This window comes from Mustelus asterias, chromosome 4 (assembly GCF_964213995.1).
Source record: "Mustelus asterias chromosome 4, sMusAst1.hap1.1, whole genome shotgun sequence".
Taxonomy (NCBI): Eukaryota; Metazoa; Chordata; class Chondrichthyes; order Carcharhiniformes; family Triakidae; genus Mustelus; species Mustelus asterias.
The window spans coordinates 138,168,313-138,182,127 of NC_135804.1; the positions used below are offsets into that span (position 1 = coordinate 138,168,313).

The 13,815-nt window shown below is 46.3% G+C and overlaps 1 protein-coding gene across 1 annotated transcript in view; it reads right to left on the reverse strand.

The window, feature by feature from the left end:
- Positions 1 to 13,262, reverse strand: part of LOC144493170 (neuronal PAS domain-containing protein 2-like) — a 108,822-nt gene extending 95,560 nt beyond the window's left edge. Inside the window, exons 1-4 of the mRNA XM_078212066.1 lie at positions 13,231 to 13,262; positions 10,675 to 10,823; positions 8,297 to 8,388; positions 2,604 to 2,693 (exon numbers count right to left, since the gene is read on the reverse strand). Coding sequence (XP_078068192.1) covers positions 2,604 to 2,693; positions 8,297 to 8,388; positions 10,675 to 10,823; positions 13,231 to 13,262 — 363 coding nt within the window. The remainder of the gene's footprint in view (positions 1 to 2,603; positions 2,694 to 8,296; positions 8,389 to 10,674; positions 10,824 to 13,230) is intronic.
- Between the last annotated feature and the right edge of the window lie 553 nt (positions 13,263 to 13,815).

The window sequence follows — 13,815 nt, forward strand, 5'->3', positions numbered from 1 at the left end:
GGGTTTTGAGACACTCTTGCAGGTCACATCGGTGAAATTCTTAACAATTAGGTGCACCCATTGGGAAGGGTGTTCCAGGGATGAATCCAGCAAGGGTGGAGGAATGGTGATATAGTTCCAAGCTAGGGTGGTTTGTGGCTCGGAGGAGGAATTGGAGGTGGCGGTTTTCTGCTGCCTTTGTCATTCGAGGTGGTAGAGGTTGCGGGTTTGCAAGGTGCTGTCGAAGGAACCTTGGTGAGTTAATGCAGTGCATCTCTTGATGGTGCACATAGTTGCCACTGTGAGCCGGTGGTGGAGGGAGTGAATGTTTACAGACCTCAGCCTCCCATTCTGAGTTGTACTTTGTGTTAGGATGTGTAGCGGTAAGAAATGTTAACTTGATCTTCTGTAACTTATGAACTGCAAATTAACTGTCATCTCATTTGAAGTAGCTATGAAGTAGGGTGATACTGTGATGTTAGTGTACCTTTAAGATTTATTTTTAATTCATGCTCACAGCCTTAGGTGATGTCATTGTTGGGAGGAGAAAAACAAACTGTGGGCACGTCAGGTGACAGGGATTTCATTTTCAGTTTCAGTTTGGAGCTGCAGGGTTGAGTTTTTAGTTTTAGAAGGGACAGCAAGCTAAAAAGAAGTGTTTTCCCTCTCTCCCTGTTGTTTTGAAAATTCTGTTTGTTTCCTGAAAACAAGATCTTGTTTTCCTGAATGGTGAGAATCTGCTATTGTTGGGATTGGGCCAGAGTCTCTCTGATGTTTTGGGAAGCTGTCTTATCTTCAAACTGTTCTGAGTCTCAAGAACATTTGACTGCAGAATTCAACTAACAGACTGGATTCCAGTATGTTAACCATATTCTTAAATAAACTTTGTTTGATAAAAGCTCCCTAGTGGGTCTTTTGAATCAGATGTGAAGTGAAACAACTCATGCTTGTCCCAGCCAAATTCAAAATGCAAAGCTCATGATTCAGGCGGGCTTCATAAAACACTTTGGAGTTTCTAACCTGAACCATAACAATACTGAGGTTTAAACCAGTGTGTACATAACACATTATTTGCCACATTATTTAAGATCGTTAGGTTAATGTCACATATTTAAAACATTATGAATTTCTTACAAAATTTACCACAATGTAACAGATTGGATATGGAAGGCATACATATATTTTAGTCCTGTACTAATAATAATCTCTTGCTTAATATCAGTAAAACAAAGGGGCTGGTCATTGACTTCAGGAAACAAAAAACAAAGAACAAAGAACAGTACAGCACAGGAAACAGGCCCTTCGGCCCTCCAAGCCTGTGCCGCTCCTTGGTCCAACTAGACCAATCGTTTGTATCCCTCCATTCCCAGGCTGCTCATGTGACTATCCAGGTAAGTCTTAAACGATGTCAGCGTGCCTGCCTCCACCACCCTACTTGGCAGCGCATTCCAGGCCCCCATCATAGTGGAGGACATGCCCCTGCCTACATCAATGATGATGAAGTGGAACTGGTTGAGAGCTTCAAGTTTCTAGGTTTTCAGATCTCCAACAATCTGTCCTGGTCCCTCCACGCCGACGCTATAGCTAAGAAAGCCCACCAATGCCTCTACTTTCTCAGGAAGCTAAAGAAATTTGACATGTCCACTATGAATCTCACCAATTTCTACAGATGCGACATAGAAAGTGCCCTTTCTGGTCACAGCTTGGTATTGCTCCTGCTCTGTCCAAAGGGTTGAGAACATAGCCCAGTCCATCACGCAAACCAGCCTCCCATCCATTGACTACATCTACACTTCCCACTGCCTCGGGAAAGCAGCCAACATAATTGAAGACCACACGCACCCCGGACATACTCTCTTCCATTTTCTTCCATTGGGAAAAAGGATACAAAAGTCTGAGAACACGTACCAACCGACTCAAGAACAGCTTCTTCCCTACTGCCATCAGACTTTTGAATGGACCTATCATATATTAAGTTGATCTTTCTCTGCACTCTAGCTATGACAGTAACTCAACATTCTGCACCCTCTCCTTTCCTTCTCCCGTTTGCACTCTATGAACAGTTTGTTTTGTTTGCATCACGCGTCCCAATACATGTGACAATAATAAATCAAGTAAAATCAAATCCAATCAAATAATGATGCGCCATATTAATTAGTGATTGATAAAGCCAATGATTATTCTGTTAGTAGAATTTCAGTGTTCTTTATGATCTTTTTTCAGGTTGGAAGTAGTTCAGAGGACCAGCAAGTGCAGAGAGATTCAAAAATACACTTTTCAAAGCTGAGGAGAATAGTGAGGGAGAAGTCAATATTGAAATGTCTGATGGAACAATCAAGAGGCTACAGGTCAGAATTACAAAACCTGGGAGTGAAATCTTTTGCTTAGACTTTCAATCTGAGCTGTACAACAGCTGTGGGAATAATCTTTGGCTTGCCTTCCCTATCCACGTTTACAGAATAAAACAATATAACACCACTTTTACAGCAGAAATCAGCAGATCAAAATCAATCTGCTTTCTCATTTCTCTCAGGCGACCCTGTCAGTTCTCACTTGTCCAAACCATGCAAAATTGGAAGTGCAGAAGGAGAAAGGATCATCGAACAATTCTGCTATACACTTACCGGTAAATGCCCAAGCAATGAAGAAACACTGTCGGAGATATAAATAATGTTTCCGTCGGCACTAAGTGCGATGAGAAACCCATCTAAAGCCTAAAAGGAAATAAAAAAACACACACACACATGCATCAATACTCCGCTTAAATGAAATAAATATTCCTGTCTGCTTTTGAACAAGGAACCCTCAGCAAGTGAAGCAATTGTAACAACACTGAGCTACAGAGACCAAAGTTTGGATGGGTGAACATTACAGCAAAGAGAAATAAGTTTCTGTGCTGATGTGATAACTTACAGTCGCCATAGTCCCAGAAGAACGTAGGCCATGGCTCGTGGTGGTATAACCTGAGAATCAGGTTGGGAAGGCGGGGCCTTCATGAATAATGGCTCGGAGACTGGGTCACCCTTCAAAAATGGCGGCCTGGTCTCGGAACAGCAGAGCTGGCCATCGGTTTGCCCGCTATGCATAAATGAGCATCTATCAGGTGGGAGAATCCCAGCTGATAAGACTCTGTTAATGCCTACAGGAAATTCTCCAGGTTTCCCGCTGATGTGGGCACTTAGTCCCAATTCCAGAGGGTGGCACAGTGGCACAGTGGTAGCACTACTGCCGCACAGTGCCAGGGATCCGGGGTCGATTCCCGGCTTGAGTCACTGTCTGTGTGGAGTTTGCACATGCTCCCCGTGTCTGCGTGGGTTTCCTCCGGGTGCTCCGCTTTCCTCCCACAGTCCAAAGATGTGTGGGTTAGGTAGATTGGCCATGCTAAATTGCCCCTAAGTGTCAGGGGGATTAGCAGGTAAATAAATGGGGTTAAGGGGATATGGCCTGAGATTGTGGTCGGTGCAGACTCGATGGGCCAAATGGCCTCTTTCTGCACTGTAGGGATTCTATGGATAGCAAAGTGCTGTCACCAGGAGAGCGGTCCCCTTAGTAGGAGAGGCGATGGCCTAGTGGTATTATTGCTAGACAACTAATTCAGAAACTCAACCAATGTTCTGGGGACCTGGGTTCAAATCCCACCACGGCAGATGGTGGAATTTGAATTCAACAAAAAAAAATTAAGAATCTACAGATGACCATGAAACCTTTGTCGATTGTCAGGAAAACCCATCTGATTCACTAATGTCCTTCAGGGAAGGGAATCTGCTGTCCTTACCCGGTCTGGCTTACATGTGACTCCAGAGTCACAGCAATGTGACTGCCCTCAGGCAACTAGCCGTGGACAATAAATGCTGGCCAGCCAGCAACACCCTCATCCCGTGAACAAATAATCATTTTTTGGGAACATTCCGCCCGTGGATTCTGGCATCTGCAGTAATTTGCTTTTATCAAGGTTATTAGCGTAACTAAAATTGCTGAGGAGATTCTATTTATTTTGCATGTGGCAGTGGTGGAATTCTGGAGATAGAAAGGTGTAGAAGTAGTTGTCTTAGACTAATGGTTCAAAGGAAAGCTATGTCATTTTCTACTCATAATAAGTAGTCTCACAACACCAGGTTAAAGTCCAACAGGTTTATTTGGTAGCACAAGCCACTAGCTTTCGGAGCGCTACTCCTTCATCAGGTGAGTGGGAGTCATGTTCACAAACAGGGCATATAAAGACACAAACTCAATTTACAAAATAATGGTTGGAATGCAAGTCTTTACAGGTAATCAAGTCTTAAAGGTACAGACAACGTGAGTGAAGAGAGGGTTAAGCCCAGGTTGAAGAGATGTGTATTGTCTCCAGACAGGACAGTTAGTGAGATTTTGCAAACCAGGCAAGTCGTGGGGGTTACAGATAGTGTGACGTGAACCCAAGATCCCAGTTGAGGCCGTCCTCATGTATGCGGAACTTGGCTATCAGTCTCTGCTCAGCGACTCGGCGTTGTCATGTGTCGTGAAGGCTGCCTTGGAGAACGCTTACCCGAAGCTCAGAGGTCGAATGCCTGTGATCGCTGAAGTGTTCCCCAACAGGAAGAGAACACTCTTGCCTGGTGATTGTCGAGCGGTGTTCATTCATCCGTTGTTGTAGCATCTGCATGGTCTCCCCAATGTACCATGCCTCGGGACATCCTTTCCTGCAGCGTATCAGGTAGACAACGTTGGCCGAGTTGCAAGTGTATGTACCGTGTACCTGGTGGATGGTGTTCTCACATGAGATGATGGCATCCGTGTCCATGATCCGGCACGTCTTGCAGAGGTTGCTGTGGCAGGGTGTGTGGTGATATGGTCACTGTTCTCCTGAAGGCTGGGTAGTTTGCTGCGGACTATGGTCTGAGGTTGTGCGGTTGTTTGAAGGCAAGAAGTGGGGGTGTGGGGATGGCTTTGGTGAGATGTTCGTCTTCATCGATGACATGTTGAAGGTTCCGGAGAAGATGTCGTAGCTTCTCCGCTCCGGGGAAGTACTGGACGACGAAGGGTACTCTGTCTGCCGTGTCCCATGTTTGTCTTCTGAGGAAGTTGGTGCGGTTTTTCGCTGTGGCACATTGGAACTGTCGATCGATGAGTTGAGCCCCATATCCTGTTCTTATGAGGGCATCTTTCAGCGTCTGGAGGTGACTGTTGCATCCTCCTCATCCGAGCAGATCCTGTGTATACGGAGGGCTTGTTCGTAGGGGATGGCTTCTTTAACGTGTTTAGGGTGGAAGCTGGAGAAGTGGAGCATCGTGAGGTTATCCATGGGCTTGCGGTACAGTGAAGTGCTGAGGTGAGCGTCCTTGATGGAGATGCGTGTGTCCAAGAATGCAACCGATTTCGGAGAGTAGTCCATGGTGAGTCTGCTGGTGGGATGGAACTTGTTGATGTCATCATATAGTTGTTTCAGTGATTGTTCACCATGACTCCAAAGGAAGAAAATGTCATCGATGTATCTAGTGTATAGCATCGGTTGAAGGTCCTGTGTGGTGAAGAGGTCTCGTTCGAACCTGTGCATGAAGATGTTGGCATATTGAGGTGCAAATTTGGTCCCCATGGCTGTTCCATGTGTCTGGATGAAGAACTGGTTGTTGAAGGTGAAGACATTGTGGTCCAGGATGAAGCAGATGAGTTGTAAAATTGCATCTGGAGATTGGCAGTTGTCGACGTTGAGTACTGAGGCAGTTGTAGCAATGCCATCGTCGTGGGGGATGCTGGTGTAGAGAGCCGAGACATCTATTGTGACGAGGAGTGCTCCTGGTTCAACTGTTCCAGTGTGCTGAGTTTCTGTAGGAAGTCAGTAGTGTTGTGACAAAAGTTGGGGATTCTTTGTACAATGGGTTTCAGGATGCCCTCAACGTAGCTGGAGAAGTTCTCACACAGGGTCCCATTGCCCGATACGATGGGGAGGCCGGGTGTGTTTGCCTTGTGTATCTTCGGGAGGCAGTAGAGATCTCCAACGCGGGGAGTACGTGGGATGAGAGCACGGAGGGTATCCATCAGGTACACGGTACATACATTTGCAACTCGGCCAACGTTGTCTACCTGATACGCTGCAGGAAAGGATGTCCCGAGGCATGGTACATTGGGGAGACCATGCAGATGCTACGACAACGGATGAATGAACACCGCTCGACAATCACCAGGCAAGAATGTTCTCTTCCTGTGGGGGAGCACTTCAGCGGTCACGGGCATTCGGCTTCTGATATTCGGGTAAGCGTTGCCCAGGACGGCCTTCACGACACACGACAACGCAGAGTCGCTGAGCAGAGACTGATAGCCAAGTTCTGCACACATGAGGACGGCCTCAACCGGGATCTTGGGTTCATGTCACACTATCTGTAACCCCCACGACTTGCCTGGGCTTGCAAAATCTCACTAACTGTCCTGGCTGGAGACAATACACATCTCTTCAACCTGGGCTTAACCCTCTCTCCACTCACATTGTCTGTACCTTTAAGACTTGATTACCTGTAAAGACTCGCATTCCAACCATTATTTTGTAAATTGAGTTTGTGTCTTTATATGCCCTGTTTGTGAACATGACTCCCACTTACCTGATGAAGGAGCAGCGCTCTGAAAGCTAGTGGCTTGTGCTACCAAATAAACCTGTTGCACTTTAACCTGGTGTTGTGAGACTTCTCATTGTGTTTACCCCAGTCCAACGCCGGCATCACCACATCATATTCTACTCATTCCAGAGTCGTTCCTATGTTATGCTTCCAACCTTAATCGTGAGAAGACTTTTACACCCAATATTCTGTATATTCTGAACTGTTTTAGGTCAGAACACAGGGGAACATGTTCAACTTTCTGATACTCAACATTTAACAAATCTATATCGCTCTGGACTGGACTGATTTCCCCATGCTTAACTTGCAGAGCCTGAGCCTGAACATGTTTCTCAACTTCAATGAACGTGATTGCATTTAGAAAGCAATTCGCTGATGGAGAAGTATTTTGGAACATGATGAGAATGTCATGCTATAAACTCTACTGAAACATTCAGCAGTGGGCAGGGTTTTCCAGCTCCGACATTGTTGCAGGCCGGACTGGAAAATCTGACTTTGAACATCAATCCTCTCCAAGATTTGCCGTCCCACCCAGGCAGATGCTCACACCCACCTATTAAGTTACAGTACAGCAGTATGGTGGCACAGTGGGTTAGCATTACTGTGTCACAACGCCAGGGACTTGGGTTCAGTTCTGGCCTCGGGTCACCGTCTGTTCAGAGTCTGCACATTCTCCCCATGGCCTACGCGGGTTTCCTCCAGGTACTTCAGCTTCCTCCCACACTCCAAAGGTGTGCGGGTTAGTTAGATTGGCCATGCTAAAATTGCCCCTTCGTGTCAGGAGGACGAGCCGGAAACATATGTGGGGTTACAGGGAAAGGGGCTGGGTGGGATTGTTGTTGGTGCAGGCTCGATGGGCCGAAAGGCCTCCTTCTGCACAGCAGGGATTCTATGGTTCTATGAGTCAATAACTTACTGCTTAGTGATGAATGCTGTATCATCTAAAAAACAAAGGAAGGTATAATTCTTTGATGTACTCGCCTGCAAACAGTTTAATTTATAACAAACCATTCTCAGGATGTGTCCATAGTTGCCAAGGCTAGCCTTTATTGTTCATCCCTGTTTGCCCTTGTGATTCCTGGGCTTCTTCTTGAACCAGTGCAGTCCATGTGACGAAGGCACTCTCACACTGCTGTTAAAGGTGGCTGACTGCTGCTTTTCATTAAGGAGGATTCAGTCAGATAAGCAGGGAACCTGCTGGTGAATCATAAATTCTGCCACTTCGCTCCCTGCTCTGGGACAGGCCTCAGGTTAAGGTTATGTTCCACTTGTCGTCCCCATAGCAGTACAGTGTTTACATTACCAGACTAGTAATCCAGAGCCTCTGAGCTAATAATCCAGCAATGTGAGTTCAAGTCCCAATGCAGCAATGTTGAATTCAATTATCTAAATAAAATCTCCGAGTGTAAGTTAAGGTGACCATGAGTCTACTGGATCATTGTTAAGAGCCATCTCTTGAGGGAAGAAATTTGCTGTCCTTACCCAGTGGTGTGGTTGCTTCTTAACTGTGCTCTGAAATAGCCTCAGGAAGGCAACTCACCACCACCTTCTCCAGGGTAATTAAGGATGGGTAATAAATGCTGATCTTGTCAGCGATGCCCATATCCTGTGAATGAATAAAAAACTTTCTCGATTGGAAAGCACTGCTTTTCCAGTCTTCATCTCTGTAATGTATCTGACCTCCACCGTGGAAACTGTTTTATGGTATGTACTGACAAGTTTGTACTTACCTCCAACATCAACTGTGTGAACTCTTCATTACTAAGAAAAGAAGGCTTCCAATCCTGCCTGATTTCACAAGCTTCTGTCTGCGCTGAGAGTTCTGGAAAGGAAAGTACGTTTGAAATCTATTGAAGAAAACACATCTGAGAACCGGTTTCAATGACAATTTGTAAAGTTAACAATATAACCAGCACAATTATCAAACTAGGCCAACCCTGAGTTTATCAGCTCGCTGTGAAGGAGTCTAGTTAGAGGATCTGGTTGATGACCAATGCCACTGAATAGGATAAACTCAAAGTTTAAGAATAAATCATATAGGTGGCACAGTGGTTAGCACTGCTGCCTCACAGCACCAGGGACCCGGGTCCGATTCCAGCCTTGGGTGACTTTCTGTGTGCAGTTTGCACGTTCTCCCCATGGGTGGGTTTCCTCCGGGTGCTCTGGTTTCCTCACACAGTCCAAAGATGTGTAGTTTTAGTTGGATTTGCTGTGTTAAATTGTCCAAAGTGAAATTCGGCATGTCCGCTACAGCTCTCACCAATTTTTACAGGTGCACCATAGAAAGCATCCTTTCCAGATGTATCACAGCTTGGTATGACTCCTGCAGTCACCAAGAAACTACAAAGGGTTATGAACGTAGTTCAGTCCATCACACAGACCAGCCTCCCATCCATTAACTCCGTCTACACTTCCCACCGCCTTGGAAAAGCAGCCAGCATAACCAAGGACCCCATGGAACCTGGAGAGTATCTCTGCCACTTTCTTCCATTGGGAAAAAGATACAAAAGTCTGAGGTCATGTACCAACCGACTCAAGAACAGCTTCTTCCCTGCTGCCATCAGACTTTTGAATGGTTCTATCATATTAAGCTGATCTTTCTCTACACCCTATCTGTAGCTGCAACACTATACTCTGCACCCTCTCCTTTCCTTCTCCCCTATGTACTCTATGGACGGTATGCTTTGTCTGTATAGCGTACAAGAAACAATACTTTTCACTGCATCCCAATACATGTGACAGCAATAAATCAAATCAAATCAAAGATATGTAGATTAGGGGATTAGCTGGGTTATGGGAATGGGCCTGGGTAAGATGCCTTGTCAGTGAGTCGTGGCAGACTCGATGGGCTAAATGGCCTCCTTCTGCTCTGTAAGGATTCTATGATTCTAGGATTTGAATAATAATGAAAATAAGGGGATTTGGAGAGTGGGACAGACACACAGGATAAGGAATACTACTTGTGTAGGGGATAAACATGAACACAGACAAGTTGGGTGGAACAGCCTGATTCAGAATTGCCACTGTTTTTGGTGACAATATACTAAATTTGAGTCGGAGTAGAATGCAGTTCCTCGGGCTTGCTCTGCCATTCAGTGAGATCTTTTCCCTGAACTTCTCCTTTCTCTGCCCGATCAGTCTCCCAGTCAATGCCCCAAAATTCACTCATCTCAGTCTGGGATATATTCATCAATTTGGTTTGTGGATAGCAAGATTTACTTCCTAAGTTATGTGATGGAGTAAAGCAGGTTGTCCTGTTGGTGCAAGACAGGGCTCAGAAGATGCTGCCAATCATGTGAAAGGGAAGAGCTTTATTGAGGTTTATTATTGAATGTTTTGAATTTACCACAATTTCAAATAACTGGTTTACAGTAGGGCGATAGAATCTTGACCCCATAAATCTAAGCCACCAAAACACCTTTTGTGTTCTTGGATCTATTGTGAAATCGCTGAAGAATTCAAGAAGCATGGAACCAAGCAAACTCACAAAGAGTCTGTAGCGATGTCCTTGGGGTCTGATCATTGGCTTAAAATGGCTGAAAATCCAGTTACTAGAACCATAGAATCAATAGAACCCCTACAGTGCAGAAGGAGGCCACTCAGCCCATCGAGCCTGCACCCACCCTCTGTAAGAGCATCCCACCCAGGCCCCTGGCACTGTGAGGCAGCAGTGCCATTCACTATTGCCGCCACGCCACTAATGTCACCAAGAACCAAGGACTGTTTTAAGTTTTAAAATTTATTTATTAGCGTCACAAGTAGGCTTACGTTAACACTGCGATGAAGTTACTGTGAAATCCTCTAGCTGCCACACTCTGGCGCCTGTTCGGGTTACACTGAGGGAGAATTTAGCATGGCCAATGCATCTAACCAGCACATCTTTCGGACTGTGGGAGGAAACCGGAGACACCCGGAGGAAACCCACGCAGACACGGAGGGGGGGAAGGTGCAGACACCGCACAGACAATGGCCCAAGCCGGGAACCGAACCTGGGTCCCTGGCGCTGTGAGGCAGCAGTGCTAACCACTGTGCCACTTTGCCACTAATGTCAAACAGGACCAAGGACGGTTTTGGCTACAAACTCTCGTTGGTTCATCTATGTTCTCACCTTTTTGTTTTTGTAAGAAATCAATCGTCCTCTGCAGCACAGTGGACTTGTCCATCTTGTGTGTGGAACCCTGCAGCATGGTGCTAAGCTCTTTGATGAGTACATTGAACTGGTCCCTTCGCTTCTTCTCAGATTTGTTACGTGAAGCCCTTTAATGAGAAGGAAATATTTCAGGCTACTAAGTAAAATGTATAAGTTCCGATTCATACACAAGCAAACACGATGGGTGGAATTTTCCAGGCAATCACGCCTGGTCCTGCTGCAGTGAGCGAAGACTTGGCTGAGCGCCAAATTCCCCCATCCTCGCTTGCAGCGGGGCGGGAATGACTGGAAAATTCTGGCCGATATGTGCGATTGGTGTGCTGGATATGTGGAAAAGTCACTCGTTACAATGCATCAAATTTTTAATTATAGAAAATCTGGCAAAGAGGAAAAGGATTGCACCAAGACTGGGTATTAATTATAAAATCATGACAGAGAATGGTGGGAAATACTCAGGCAGCATCGGTGTGAGGGGGGTGAAACAGACCAATGATCTTTCACCGATAAAGAAAGGAGACGTGTAATAGGATTTGAGCCAATAGAAGGAGGGAAAGGTCGGAAAGACCAAAAGGCAAGGCTCCTGGTCTCCTCACTGCACACCACCTTGCCATCACTCCTTGGAAAATAAATCCTACCCCATATGCTGCCACCTAGCTTGGCCCCAGCACCCGACCTCCCACAAGTTTCCTCACACACACCTGGGGCTCCTCTCTTCACAACCCCCTTCTTGCTCACATGCCATACCCACACATAGAACCCCTACAATGCAGGAGGAGGCCATTTGGCCCATCAAGCCTGCACTTACCACAATCTCACTCAGGCCCTATCGCTGTAACCCCACATATTTACCCTACTAGTCCCCCTGACACTAACGGGCAATTTAGCATAGCCAATCAACCTGACCCGCACATCTTTGGACTGTGGGAGGAAACTGGAGCACCTGGAAGAAACCCACGCAGACACGGGGAGAACGTGCAAACGCCGCACAGACAGTGACCCAAGCTGGGAATCGAACCTTGGTCCCTGGCGCTATGAGGCAGCAGTGCTAACCACTCTGCCACTGTACCACCTACATGCCAGGTTTCATCGACAGCGACTGCCGGGGAAGGTTGCGGAAGCAGATACGATAATGACTTTTAAGGGGCATCTTGACAAAGACATGAATAGGATGGGAATAGAGAGATATGGTCCCCGGAAGGGAACGGGGTTTTAGTTCAGACAGGCAGCATGGTCGGTGCAGGCTTGGAGGGCTGAAGGGCCTGTTCCTGTGCTGTAATTTTCTTTGTTCTTATCTGATCCGCCAGGTAGCTAGCTAGCATCATCCTCATTGACGTTGCTGCAACTTGCTCACAACCGCAGTGAGTGAGTGAGTGAAGATGGGCAGTGGGGTGCCTGAGCTGAAGATCCGAACTCCATTTGAGGAGAGAGCCCTGGGGCATGCAGGGAAGGAGCAGGATGGGCCTGTGCTGAGAGCAAAGTGGGCCTGACAGAGAAAAGTGAGGAGCCATTTCCCATTCATCCAGATGACCAAGCTCAAATTCATCGGTTTATCCCAGACTTTTCCGAATAGTTTGAAAATGCACCTGAGACTTTTGTTAAACTAGGGATTTAAGGCCGCTTGATATAATTGAGGCTTGACTGAAATTTTGTGATGCTCGATCTGAGTGCCATTGTGGCTTGCCTGCTTGGTTTATATCGGCCAGTGGACATTCGACATATGAAGAGACCCTGAAAGGTCAAGGTTTCATCATCATTTTTCCTTGCCAGTGGAGCAGGCCTCATGAGAAAGGTTTCGGCCAAGTTTTTGAAATGTGGTTTAACCTCTCTGGACTGACAGCTGTCACATCAAACCATAATGAGACACATTCCCTGCACTAATCTGGATTTAGTGCAAGTATTGGTCCCCATTAAAACAACTGCCTCTTTGTCAAAAACAGTTTACGCCTCACAAGCCATCAAAGCGGCATAGTGGTTAGCACTGCTGTCTCACAGTGCCAAGGAACCAGGTTCAATTCCAGCCTCGGGTCACTGTCTGTGTGGAGTTTGTACATTCCCCGTTGTCTGCGTGGGTTTCCTCCGGTTTCCTCCCACAGTCCAAAGATGTGCAGGTTAGGTTGATTGGCCATGCTAAATCGACCTTAGTGTCAGGGGGTTAGCAGGGTAAATATGTGGAGTTACGGGAATAGGACTGTGGTCGGTGCAGGCTCAATGGGCTGAATGGCCTTCTTCTGCATTGTAGGGATACTATGAAGATCTGAACGTTTGCTGATCTGATAGACCTTTGACACCTTGGAAATTTCCTCTCCAAATTAAAAATGAACAAACTCAGCACAGCAAGATCAAACCTGTGACCTCATGCCTCAGTTGCACACTTCCTTTGTCCAATGACCCATTTGGGGTGTTCAGATCACAACTTAAATACTACAGGTGATGCTTAATGGTCTATGTCGATGCTGCAGCTTCTACAAAATTAGCCAAGTGGGCATTGGCTGGTCGAATTCTCAAGCCTCTCACCTCTTTGCCCTGTCTTTCTCATTGTCGTCCATCAGCTCACCTCCACAGCCGTTGTCCCTGTAATACATAAACAGAGACAACACTAAATCAAAACAAAATCTGACAGTCAACGCTGGGCATAGCAGTGAGTGTCTAGTTAAGCCATTCATTGATCATGACATTCATAGCAGGTTAACATTGCTGGTAAAGACAGTATTTATTGCCCATCCCAAATTGACCTTTGAGAGCATTTAAGAGTCAACCACATTGCCATCAATCTGGAGTCACATGTAGGCCAGACCAGGTAAGGAGTTTTATTCATTTGTGGGACATGGATGTCGCTGGCTGGGCCACCATTTATTGCCCATCCCCAGTTGCCCCTTGAACTGAATAGCTTGCTAGGCCATTTCAGAGGACAGTTGAGAGTCGATCACATTGCTGTCGCTCTGGAGTCACATGTGGGCCAGGCCAGGTAAGCATGGCAGATTTCCTTCCCTAAAGGACAATCACAGAATCACAGAATACTGCAGTGCAGAAGAGGCCCTTGGGCCCATCAAGTCTCCACCGATGCATGAAATGCCCTGACCTGCCCACCTAATCCCACTT